This window comes from Mixophyes fleayi, chromosome 5, assembly GCF_038048845.1.
Source record: "Mixophyes fleayi isolate aMixFle1 chromosome 5, aMixFle1.hap1, whole genome shotgun sequence".
Taxonomy (NCBI): domain Eukaryota; kingdom Metazoa; phylum Chordata; class Amphibia; order Anura; family Limnodynastidae; genus Mixophyes; species Mixophyes fleayi.
In genome coordinates this window covers 239,298,564-239,312,178 of record NC_134406.1, presented here as the reverse complement: position 1 = coordinate 239,312,178, position 13,615 = coordinate 239,298,564, and the positions used below count along the sequence as shown (strand labels likewise).

At 42.2% G+C, this 13,615-nt stretch overlaps 1 protein-coding gene across 7 annotated transcripts in view; it reads left to right on the top strand.

Annotated features, from left to right (window-relative positions):
• PAG1 (phosphoprotein membrane anchor with glycosphingolipid microdomains 1) overlaps nucleotides 1-13,615 on the top strand; it is a 194,793-nt gene that overhangs the window by 173,588 nt on the left and 7,590 nt on the right. For all 7 annotated transcript variants that reach the window (XM_075213707.1, XM_075213705.1, XM_075213701.1 and 4 more), the window contains 4 exons: nucleotides 2,939-3,147; nucleotides 9,481-9,532; nucleotides 10,442-10,538; nucleotides 12,027-12,616. In XM_075213707.1, coding sequence (XP_075069808.1) covers nucleotides 2,999-3,147; nucleotides 9,481-9,532; nucleotides 10,442-10,538; nucleotides 12,027-12,616 — 888 coding nt within the window. In that variant the 5' untranslated portion in view covers nucleotides 2,939-2,998. The remainder of the gene's footprint in view (nucleotides 1-2,938; nucleotides 3,148-9,480; nucleotides 9,533-10,441; nucleotides 10,539-12,026; nucleotides 12,617-13,615) is intronic.

The following is a 13,615-nucleotide window of genomic DNA, read 5'->3' as shown; positions in this document are numbered from 1 at the left end:
TGAGCTCCATTTAGGACAATGCATTTTAAATATGTTGTGGTGTTTAGGCATTAAGTAGCGAATACAAACTGCATTACAAGCGAGCCCTCCGACTTCTGTTACACAAATTATTCTCCTTTCCATCTGCAATCCAAAATGATAGGGTGTCGTGCTGATGAACCACTCCATGTTTATGTTCTGTATTTAAATAAACATATTTGCTAAGCCGTGAACGAAGGATTAATGAGGCTTTTAGTGGTTAATGAGGGACGGAAAGCTTCAGTTCCGAATGAAGGACGATTGGTGTGTAATTGTTTAGTCATTATAAAATAGTAAGGACGTTAATAGTACCACATCCTAGATGTTGTGTTCTGTGCTGAAAAACAATGTATATGTGTATACATGTATGTATGTGTATATAAAAACTTCAAGCCCTTATTAGTGTATTCTCAGCATATTATCTAGTTATCAATGGGTGAAGTCTACAGTGTGGTGTTGGTATACTATGACTGCTCTTTAGCAATACTGATGATGTCATATAACAGAGCAGTGCTGCCACCTTGTGGTCAGATATATTAAATCAAGATTCAAAATTCCAAATGAAATATATAATTTTGGATTTGATTGTCTCATTCAGTATAAGCATATAGTTTTTTTTTTTTTTTTGCTTAATATGTTTCTATCCATGGAGGACTTTTAGACAAGGGCTCCTTTAGAGTTGGAAGTAAGGCTCTGGTTTTGATGTATACGATATGCATTTCTGTAATGCCCATGCACACCAAAAATGCATATGCATACGTCTGTAAATTTGTTTGGCTGGGGCAGGCAAGCATAAGTCCAGTACAGGTAGGGCTTATTGACGTCATTGCAACACAATTAGCCACAGATACCCCTTTTGGGTGGTGCATCTCTTGGAGGGGTGCTGCAAAAAAGCGTAATAATGATTAGCGCAACTTCTGATTGGCTGACTGCATGCTGACCCCCTCCAGCTGATGGTACTTAGATCATTAGTGCTACAGCTGTATTATATGAAGTCCCGTCATCTATTGACTTCACTGAAATTTCCGTTTGTCCTACTGCAGGCAAGATTCCCTTTTGATTTTTAGAGGGGAACACAAAAGATGTTTGTAGTTAAGTTAATTTAATTTGTTTGTGTTTACTTACATTTTATACTGTAAATTATTAAACTGTCAAGACAGTATTCTCTTGTGTGTGTATAACACTTCATTACATTATAATATTGTGTATAAATGTCTGTTATTTTGAAATATAAATATACACACTTGTACGCCTGACGTATATCTGGCGCATTTTGAGATGTCTCTGTTACATGACATCTCATCATGACAGCCAGGGGATCCCAAAAATAAGGTTGTGGGACTTCACTTGTGCCCCTGACCCACAGCTTGTGCCCTGAAGTTTGCTGATGCCATGAAATTCTCATCATACTTCCTGTTGGTGCCAATTAATGTCAACCCGTTGCATATCCTACTCATCACTGTACAATTTAGTGCCTTAGAAATCAGAATTAAGGCAAAATAATGTAGATTAAGAATTGTAGTTGGAAATGGTCTGTCCTGAGAAAACAAGGAAGCCTTAGATTATGTCTCAAAATCAGTGGATATTCAACGAATTATCGCTGGATCAGTATTTTGCTTGACTTCCATACATTTGGTCATGAATATTTTACTTATACTGAATGTTCTATGCTGAGAACAGTGAAACCAAATACATGGTAGAAAAACTGAGAAACTATCATCTTTGCATGTAGCTTCAGCAAGTGCAATTCTACATATAAACTCCACACTACCTGCCTTTCTTCTGTGTGATATCCATAAGTAAGGTACAATCACTGCATTGTGCTGTCTGTAATAGTCTAGTAACAAGCACATGCTCTTCTACTGGCCAGGAGAATTCTGTGTGATATCCATTAGTAAGGTACAATCACTGCATTGTGCTGTCTGTAACAGTCTAGTAACAAGCACATGCTCTTCTACTGGCCAGGAGAATTCTGTGTGATATCCATTAGTAAGATACAATCACTGCATTGTGCTATCTGTAACAGTCTAGTAACAAGCACATGCTCTTCTACTGGCCAGGAGAATTCTGTGTATTCGGTAAACAGCGTCCTTAATGGACTTGTGCACCAGGCACTGGAGCAGTGAACTAATGGAACTTTTCTCCATTTTTTTTTTCCCTTTGTAAGAAAAGGGAATATAGTATATTAAAGCTGCTCTCCTGATAGGCTGTAGGAGTTAATGTAGATCCACATTTTAACACCGCCACTGAGATGGGTGTGAGCGGGAGAACCAATAAGAAGCTGCAAGCTCCGTGCTTGTGCCGGAGATGTGAGACAGATGACAGAGCCCCGGCCAAACGGCAGCGTGGAGCAGTCACTTGGGTCCAGGGAGGGTGTTTAGGGTAGGAAGGAAGATTTAAGCAACCAAAGTAAAATAGTTGCTGAATATTTAACCATGTTGCTGGTAAATGTGCAGTAGGGATCGAACAGGAAAATAGTTTAGACTTGTTATAAGCAGTAGTCAAAGTGAAACTTTAGAAGTGGTGATATGGAAAATGTAATGGCATTGTCAGTGAATGTCATTGGATACAATGAAGGGAGCAGTGGCGGTATGGCGTACCACCGTATACACCCCGCTTCCACCGCTGCTTATAAGGCCCGTTTCATTTTCACATATCTGTGGTTTGAGGGTCACAATAAATTTTTGACTGAGAGTTGTCCCCTGACCAGCTGATTGGTGGCGTTGACCTCCACAGTCCTAGATTTAAGGAGGGAAACGTTCAGTCAATAATTTATTTCCAATGGAGTCCTGCTGAGACTGCCACTGACATATATGGATGAAAGGAAGTGCCAGAGAAGCTGTGCAGCGTTTTGCTTTGTTTCAGGAACATACGCTCCCGCTTACCCATACTTTTATACGCTCCAATTTGTGTTTTGCAGGCAGTAACCTCTCTTCATACAAATGAGGCCGCTCTCTGAACCATTCCCTAGTTGCTGAGAATGGCTCCAGTCTTGCAGGATATCGCCGGAGCCCAAAGCTGGGGGCTGAGCAGTGAACAAACACTGGTGATAGCATGGGGCGGCCTAGCAGCGGTCTCCACCTTCCTCTTCATTACAGTCCTCATCTTCCTCTGCTCCAGTTGTGACAGGTAAGATCACCTTCATATTTGGGGGTATAAGCATAGAGCATTTGCAAGGGGCGCAGCCATGACTAATTGTGTTTCGGCCTGTTGGATCACCATGATTAAGTTCATTTAATTTGGTCACTGAACACTTAGTTATTCCTAACACTGGCAGCCAGGACATCTGCACCTTTACCCACGTTTGGAGACTAGGTGATGTGGAAGACGCTCCCTATAATATTTGGAGGAAGGGGACCATCCTAAGTTTTCCTACACAAATCTTTGCCGGAACTAGACAGTTGCTGTTTCCACAGAGAACAGGAGGAGGAGAATCCGGCGGATTATGATTAGCCCTGTACCAGCCAAGGTGGACGTCTTTCATTCCCTAGGCCACGTTTTTGTGCCACCCTCCACCACATTTTTCATTGTCACAGAACTCCCTGCTCAGCTCCACTATATCCTATAGACCATTTGAATAAAATTTATATGTTTTTTACCAGTAATATAAGTGTCCATTGTTGTTTTTTTTATGCTGGCAGTTATACATAGTGCAAGGTGAGGAAAGAAGGGGCAGCCTGTTTCCTCTATAATAATGATGCCCTAGGCCAGTCCTATGGCTTCGTCTCACAAGTCATGACCCTCCCCTATATTACTCTTCTTTAGGTTACAACTATGCCAATAGGAAATTAAAACCTTACAAACACATATCTTGTTACATAATATCTATCTATATCCTACTACACTAACAAACTGCCCATTAAACAGTAGCATTGCTTGGCCACGTCTCTTCTTTACCAGTGTTTCTATCCACTGCTCTGTGAACTTACACTGAAGATGGTTCCAACTACAAACACCACACCCCCGTTGGCGTGACTTACATGTGTTTTGCTAGTATTTTTCATGCTAGTACAATGCACTGAAATGGGTCTAAAGCACAAACCATTGTTTTCAATGAACGCATAGCTACTGGCCTTTGTCCGAGCGCTCAGGTGCATTGTTTTCCGAACACATCTTGTGTCATACAAGATGGGTAAAATACAAGTAAACGCATCAGAGGACCTTAAAAGACCAATGTGACCTCAAAAGTGCTAATAAAAATGTTTGTGCTTTTTAATGCAACACCAGTGGGCATGAGGCCAAATATTTTATCAGTCTTATTTATTTTGCAATTTGCAATGTCTCATTACTTGTTCCCATAATTGAGGCTGGTCTTGCGAGTACCAGAAACCAGCATCTGTCACTGGTTTCTTTTCTACAACATGAGGCTACATCCTGCTGCTGCTGGTGTTGGCGGCTGAATTTCACTTTTATTTTTATTTTTTTAAAGACCCTTCGTTTTGTCCTGTGGTGGATGCAGCACCTAATAGTTTTCTATTTTTTCATTTTTATAGTTAATGGAGCTCCCTCTTTACCCGCCACTCCTATCACACTCACACCAGACATGCTAAGAAATAAAAAAAAAAAAAAAAAGCTGACAGCTAGACTGTAAACATTACCTGGGGTGACAAATACTGTTGCATGAACTGGTTGCATGAGAATCTATGTAGCCTTGTAGAACATCTGAATAACGGCGTGGCCACGCGGCTACCGTGTAAGCTGCTTTTAGAACGTTTTGGATGGCGAGTGGCAGTTATTAATGATAGAGGTAGCAAGCTGCTGAGTGAGTGTCTCCAGCAACTCACGGCTCCCTTCCCCTTTGTCACTAAGCGGAATTGACAGGAGCCGCTGGGTAGATCGAAGATTAACCCTTGCCTGACTGTGCTATTGCAGGGCTGCTGTGTAACATCCAAAAATAATCGATATTGTATTCAACGAAGGGGAATTTATACTGAATGTTATAAAAACAACTGTGCCACCTAATGATGACCTCTAACAAGGAGAGCGTCTACCCAGTCTAATTACCTATCATTGTATAGTGGGGAGGTCACTAAAGTGCTTTCAGTTATCACCAAGCAAACAATTGTCATTATGGACCTGTCTCTGCTTAGCCCATTAACACCCACCCAACACCTTTTTACATTGCATGAGGCTTAAATCCTATGCGGAGTAGATAAACCCAGTCCTCTGCTATGTGAGGCTGCAGGGCTGGAGCTGGGCTCTGAACTCCCAAGAGACCGTGGCCAATCGTTATCAAAGGCTGCTGCTTGCAGCATGTATTACAGAACACTGTTCATGGTATATAGGATGCGCTACTTCACCCCTAAATGAGGAGAGAGCTACTAAGAAAACCCAGATTAGTAAAATAATAAACAGGTAACTGTTTTTCAGCTGTAGCTGGAACCTGTGTGTCCGCTCCAGTTTGCACAAACAGTTACTGTAGGAATGAAGATGTATTTGTAGTGTATGTTCTGACCTAACGGGGAACTTTCTAATAAAAATGACACATTGGGTATCAAAATAAGCTGAATAAAAAGTATAACCTTGTTTTTGACATTTTATAGTGTGCCAGATTAAAAGATAACTTGACCCAAAATTTAAAATTTCATTTTTGGTGGTACTTATAACTACTTAGCTTCCCTTATCTCCGTTGCAGTGATCTTCTGATGCTGCATGTACCCTGAAGACTCCAATGGGCCAGTGGCTACACCCATGTCTCCTACTAAACCATGCCTGTTTCTAGCAGATTGAGCAGGAGGAAAGAGCAGTGTAGCCCTGGACCGTTGAAGCTTTGGTTAATCGCAGGGTGTGAGGGTCACTGCACCAAAAGTAAAACTTGTCTTTTATCCTATTTCAGTAAATGCCACACAAAATTAAAATTTACTTTTGACTGCTGGAGCATGCATAATTGTCATGAAATACAGTGCAGAGTTTGGCTTCTTCGCCATAGGAAGAGAGATGCCATTCTACAGCAACTGCCCATCTGTCTATGTACTTTTGGTTTAGAGTGAGTGTGTGTAATACCCTGCAAATCACAGGTATATTACTGTATGCACTCATTCAGAAAACTATATTTCCCCAGAGTGCCTCTGGGAAGTTGAATGCAAATTGTCGGACATTTTTGGGTGGAGAGACTGCAAACTACATCCCAGGCTGCTTTCTAGAGCCCAAGAATGTACTAGAAGGCTTCAGGGAGATTATTGGGGAAAAGGGGAGGAGCCCAATACAGACTGGCTAGAGAGAGAAGAGAGGTGTGTAGCTGCTGGCTGAACTAATGTAGGATCTTCCAGCCTCTAAATCTATGGCTGAATTGTTGTCCTGAGGATGTTTGCAGCCAGCCCAGAAAGAAGCACCTTTGCAGTATAGGAAAAGACCTAACTTGCCACTGCCCATGAGATGTCAGCAGGACTCCTATGAAGACCAATATGTTTCTTTTGCTTTGCTATGTTCACGTTATTTAAGTGAGACATTAAACTGTGTTGTTAAAACCTCTGACTGGGACTGTAATATTGCTATTGAGAGGTTTTGTAGCACTGGCTAAAGGAAGAGTTTGTTCAAGCCAAAACTGCTGTATTTAAAGTGATCTACAAGCTGACTGACACTGCCTAAAATGGATGCTGATTAGAGAATTGCAAGTTGTTTAACCCTACAGTTGCTGGGAGAGAGTTGCTTATTCCATTAGACGGATTGCTAAGTGGACCACTGATTTCAACTTGTACAAGTAAATAAGCTTCATATGTCAGCTAAAACTTTGCTTAAACCTGTGGATTATAATTTACCCCATTGGGTTCTGTATATCATAGAGTGAACTAAAAAGCATCTAACCTGAACAAGCTGGATAAATTCTTGTTGAATCTCTGCTGATTTTTTTGTCTGATAAGTATAATCGGTATAATTGCACTAAAAGTATTGTGTTGATTTATGTTTGCTTATTGTTGAACCTAAAATGTGATTTATTTTGTGACATGTTGAATAACGTTGCATGTTGATGGTATTGTGCTATTACTTCTCTACCCTAGCGCTACTGACGTGCTGCTGTGGTAAAGCCTAATGCCACAAGCAAAGAAAATAAACCCACAAGTTTATGCCGTTTTAGCCCTGTGTTCCTTGTTTTATTCCAACCCTACTGGGGGGACGTTTGCCTCTCTACCATACCACCGGGCCTGTAGAATCCTTCCTTATACTACTTTTGGGGTGCCAACCATCTGCCCCGTTAAATAGGATCTACTAAGAGTCCAAAACAAGTCACCCTCCCAGTCATAAACAAGATGTCGCAGGAGGATTAAGTTGCTGACCATATAGTGCCACAGGAACAAAGAACTGCACCACACCTGCAGATGATCCCTTACAGGGAGTGTGAGAGAGTCCAACCATGACTGCCAGCACACCTAAAACCCTGCAATATTACTTTGGGGCCCCATGGCTTTCCAGCTTTAACGGTGACTCACATCAAGTTGGTACTAGTTCACTCAGCGAGTTACGGAGAAAATGTATTCGATGTTCCGTTTATATCCATAACTGGAACAACAGATGATTGAGATCCTTGTTGGCTAATTGAAGGGATCTGCCTTAAGGGAAGTTGAGACCTGGCCCCACAGGGATAAGGAGAATCTAAATCAAATATTGAAAAAGTTCACCACCATCTTTCATACCCGAAATGTATCTGAACTTAAGATGCGTTTTTATGCCAGAAGGCAACAGCCAGGTGAAACGCTGCGGGAATTTGCACTCAGACTGCAAGAGATCCTGAGGGACATTCAGAGTTATGATCCCACTGAAGTTAGACAGGTGGACGAGACTTTAATCAACCAATTCATTGAAGGTGCATATGAAGAAACCCGGAAGGAAACCGCCATCCAAATCTTGGGATCTGACCCATGCAAAGAAAGTACTCCGGTAGAAAAACCCAGATTTAAAGAAAAAATCAACCTGGCTGAACCCAGTCAAATGAAGGAGGCGAACCTTGACTTGATCCAAGAAGCTACCTGCCAAAAGACCCAAACGGTTATGCCGGATCCAGTCGCACCCTAACGGGACAAATGGCTGATCTTCTCCGTGAAGTCGCCATAATAGGCAGGCAGTTACAACATGTCAAGAGTCAACAGGCACAACACAAAGAAAAGAGTGAGTGGCGTCCGGAGAAACGGCAACACTACGAAAATCAGCAGGATCGCCCCAGGTATACTGGAAGACTGTCCTCTGACCAGTTGGATGGACAAGGAAGACCCATTTGCAGATGCTGCAATAGGAGTGGGCATGTAGAACGAAACTACCGAAGCCTTTAAACTGCGAAGCCCTGGAGCAGAAAACTGACCCTCGGGAAGAACATCACCAGTAGGTCCATCCCAAGGGGAGTGATGGCCCCGATACTTCGGCCACTGCCCCACCATCTGTGTTCAAATGAATGGGATCACCATCCCAACTTTCTTGGATACAGACTCCTAGTCACGATAATCCAGTTGGAGAAATTCAAGCAACATTTGGAGGGAGGAAGAACTGACCCTGCCACCTCCTGCCTGGCTGAACTAACTGGACGGCAATGGTCTTGGCATCACCTGCCAGGGTTATTGGGAAGCTGATCTGAAGATAGGACAGACTGTTCTGCAAAAACAAGGGTGTATTATTACAGATGTCCGGGATTGCAGGATCTCTCCAGTGATAATTGGAATGAACGTCCTGCAGAGCTGTCCTGAAGAATTGGTTACGGCTTTGAAGACAGCATTAAAGACCATTGCACCGCCAGACCGTCGAGCACTCCAACAAGCAATTCGATTCTTACAAGGGCATCAGAAGTTTGTAAAGGCAGATGGAGAAGTGGGAAAGGCTAGAATTGCTGATCAAAGGCCAGTGGTACTGAAGCTGATCTCAGAAACTGTGATCTGGTGCAAGGCCAGGATTGGACCTAGTGGTCGAAACTACGAGTCAATTGTTGAACCCTGCAAATCGATTTTGCTATAGCCCCTATCCTGGTGAACATTGAAAGAGGCAGATTGACTGTACGGCTTTTAAACCCGCATGATCATCCTGTGTGGTTGCACCGAAACCATCCTGTGTCAACATTGATCAAAGTGACTTTCCAGGATGTGGTGGGCGTGAAGTCTACAGTGACGCAACAGAATCAAGTGGCCGACACCCGTCCTGAGGCAGAATCTGTTCCCCCATGGTGGGAAGAAATAGGGGATAAAACCCCAGAAAGGGAGAAATTAGGAGTCTTGTAAGTGGTCACGGACCTTTAGCAGACACTCCGCAGATGGGAAAGTGGAAGGTGTACAACACTACTGGGGGGACCTTTGCCTCCCTACCATACCACCGGGCCTGTAGAATCCTTCCTTATACTACTTTTGGGGTGCCAACCATCTGCACTGTTACATCTGAACATAGTGCTGGGTGCCAGGTGGAGATTTGTGTGCTGATTGGTCAATTGTATCCTATTGGAAATATAATTATATATTTGAATTTTTTTTTCTGCTTTGATTTCAATAGAGGAAAACAGACAAAACATCAGAATGGTGACCATGAAAATCTGATGAATGCGGTGAGTCCTTATCATTTATGGATATGTAACAATAAAATGTTATTTCCCAACACCCACTACATATTATGTAACATTAAGCAGAGCAAGATAATAGCTACAACACAAAAGTTTTGCAATTATTTTGTTTTCAATATCCCAAATGACACTTTAGGTGAAAATTGCTTACATTCACACTAGCCCATTACATTACGTAATGTGTTATAGAACACAAGGAACAATTCACAGTATAAAACCAGATGTGATCTAGGTAGGTAATGTCAGGGTAGAACATCAAGTGTGAAAAACATTTCTGGGATTCCCATAGTGGGACCCACATGGTTAATGAAACGTTTTCCATAGTGTCTGAATGCACCAATAGAAATTAAGATAGTATGAAGAGGGTTGGCCGATACCAGCCTGCAGCCAATCAGAGTTTCACAACCTGCAGCAAGCAGTTGGCTGCTAAATATAAGTGTAGCTTGCAGATGATTGGGTGTAAAAGTTACTACTGACTGCTCTATTGAACTCTCTCTCTAATTACCACCCCATGTCTGCCTTAAACATTGCACTGAAATAATCTCTCTTAAACAGAGAGAGACTGTTCTGTGTTCACCTTCTATTCCCATTTAATGAACATATTTTTATTATTAATAATAGAATCAGAAACAAAATGCATGTGAAGGTTCATATATCCACCAAGTGTCGTATTTATTTTTATATTCGTCTGAATAAAGAGTAGATGTTGGAGTTGTATTTATTTCATATAAACTTATCATTTGAAAGAGAAATATTAATGTAACTGGCTTATTTCTACTAAATAAAAATGTCTATTAATTGGAAAATGATTCCATGCAGTATTCCCTTCGTCATGCTTTCTCCTTGTTAACTGCCATTTATACCAATTATATGTATTTTTTGCCATTGCTATAGCCTTCTGACAAGGAGACACACAGCCACTCTGTGACAAGCCTGGGAACGGAGGCACCGGCCAGTAGTTATCGGAATGGCGCTGTCAGTACAGGCGATGGTAAGTACATTATTTCAGACCTACTGCAGAACACATCTCTTGACATTTAGAAGAAGCTGTCAGCCCCTTCCCTAAGTATTGCTATGTTTAAAAAAAAAAAACCTGTCAGTGACTGTCTCCAGTATAGTCCAAAAAAACATGTTCCCAAGAAGAGAGAGTAAAGGATGTCCTAGAAAAGAACATTTAACTCTTAGTACGGTTTCAGTTTTTGTGTTTTTTCATAACTGGGGGATAAAAAAAAAGATAAAGCGTCTATTCCAGTTGTGCTCAGTCTGTGGGTCTGGACCTTCTATGCAGTCCCACAAAATATTTTGAGAGCCTCTTTATTGTCAGGTATCATACATGTTGTACTATGAAGCGGACCTTCTGCGGCCCCAGAGCTATTTGCACACGAACAGTCGGGGTCATAAGCAAAATCTAGAAACAAAATTAAAAAGTTTGAGCACCCCTGGTCTGTTAAGCACAGCACACAATAGGTTAACATGTAACTCTCTCATTGTTGTCACATGTAGATTCTACAGTGACCCTTCTCCTCTCCCAGCAGACCATTGAGTGTGTGTTTTGTAATGCAGCTGTGGAACTCTTAGCTTTACGTGTAGCAGTTTTCATATGGAGGGTTTTTTGGTCCACTCCCACTATGTGTGTACGTAGATAGATCGATAGAGATAGATATATGTACACGCACATAGAACAGCTCACCAACAGCACCCGCGGGAACAGACCAGCACTGTCTGTTTTAGTAATAATAAGAAAAAGTAGGTTTCTAACCTGAAGGAGAGCAGGACCGGTGGCTCCAGCTACTGATCCACAGTTTTGCAGCATATAAGTGAAACCTCTTGCACCGTCCCTTCTGAGGACACCCACATATTTATAATAGTTCCCCGGTGCCTCTTGTTACTTGATCTAATTTGTTGCTCATATTAAGGGTAAAAGGGTGACTATGCATTTTATTTTACAATTTTCTGCAAGACATCATAACTCAAGACCAAATATAAAATGCAGTTTAGAGAAGATACGAATGGAAAGCAAAAATTCTCCTGAAAAAAATATATGCTTGGGGGTCAATTTATGACACACTGCAAAATGCATTAAAAAAGTCATGCCGGGACAGCACATAGTGCCCTAAGAGGCTGTCCTGACGAAGACCATGTGGGGGTGAAAACGTGCAGTCTTTAGCGCGCATACGCAACCTTACATCAGTGCATGTTAGAGGAGGGATGCGGCTAGGCCATCTCTCCTGCCATGTTGTTCCTATAGAGTAGTCATACCTCAGGGTAATGATAAATAGACCCATAACTTAATCGCGCCTAAGCCATGCAGGAAAAAAACGTTTATGTATGGTTTTAGGCTTGATAAATAGGCCCCTAAGTGTGGAAGAGGACTGTGCCACACTTTTACTTATACTTTAAGGCTTTCAATGTCCGCTTCTGTGGTTGTGATATACTATTAACATTCAGCTTTGATGCAACAGACTTGGTTTATTTGCAGTCTCAGAAGACAGTACAGTGACCTGTGTTCCGACATACGAGGATGTACAAAGCTCTCTTCCTGACTTGTGTGATCCCCAGGACTTCTCAGGAAAATCTGTGAGATGCCCTCAGACCAGAGAGCTGCCTCAAATCCCTGCGGACAGTAACCTAGACTCTGTCCTTTCAACTGTCAGCATAGAAAATGATGTCCCTCTGTACAACGAGGGAGCATATGAGGTTCTGAAAGACAGCTCCTCCCATGAAAACATTATTGAAGATTCACTCTATGAGACTGTCAAAGAACTAAAGGATATTAGCTCATCAACTAGTGCCGAGGAAAAAAACCTAACCGTGGACATGCAGCCTGTGAGCCCGACAATGACAGAGTGTAGAATGGAGGTTGCCGTTGAATACGCCTCTGTGGACCATAATAGAAAGAGCAGGCAGAGCATCAACACTCAAAGCGCAGCTAGTACACCGACCTCTCAAGATGATGACGTCCCCCCACCCCTTCCTAAAAAACTATTGGACGAGAATGAGAATGTGCAAAGCAAAGAGCCACAGGAGGAAAAACAGGACCAAGAGGGTGGAGCGAGTGAAGAGGACAAGGTAACTGCTCTTGCTAAAGCTCTGCAAATCATATTGTAAATTACTATGTGTTAACCAGCCCAAACTGTTTGCATGCTTAGAGTTAAGGATGCCTAAAATGAATTTCCAATAAAAGTAGTGTTCAGCTCCTATCTTCATCATCATCATCATCATCTATCTCCAACTGATAACATAATTTGCAAATTAATAATTTATTTGCTGCCGACTTCTAGAAAACCAAACATATATTAAAACAGCACTCTCCGATACGTAGGGCGCCATTCACTGAAGCACCAGGCTAAGTGGCTGGACCACTCCCCTAAAACTGGGGCTGGGCAGTGCTCTCAGGGGGGTTTTGTGAGTGGGAGGACCAATAAGAAGCCACTATTACAAATATTGTGGCTTCTGATTGGTCTTTTGGCTCACAGGTATCCCCTGCAGCCATCTGAAAGTGGTGGAATAGGTGGTAATGCAGCTTTAAAGTGTTTTTTTTCCTAAAGAGTCTGCTTATGACCTGGAGAGTTCAGCAGACATTTATCAATTCAGAATGAAAAGACAGTAGTCTGAGCTCTCGCCTCTCGCTCCCTTATAGAACGTGGCCTACTGCTCCTGGTATATTGTAGCAACTATGGTGTAACACACTACAAAATAACACTTTGACCTAGTAGACACTTTTGGTCATTTTAAGCCTTTATCGCACGTCCTTAAGCTGATTTAAAAATGTTTTGATAATGATGTAAGCAACTGGAGCTGTATGCGCACACACGTAAGCAACTGGAGCTGTATGCGCACACACGTAAGCAACTGGAGCTGTATGCGCACACACGTAAGCAACTGGAGCTGTATGCGCACACACGTAAGCAACTGGAGCTGTATGCGCACACACGTAAGCAACTGGAGCTGTATGCGCACACACGTAAGCAACTGGAGCTGTATGCGCACACACGTAAGCAACTGGAGCTGTATGCGCACACACGTAAGCAACTGGAGCTGTATGCGCACACACGTAAGCAACTGGAG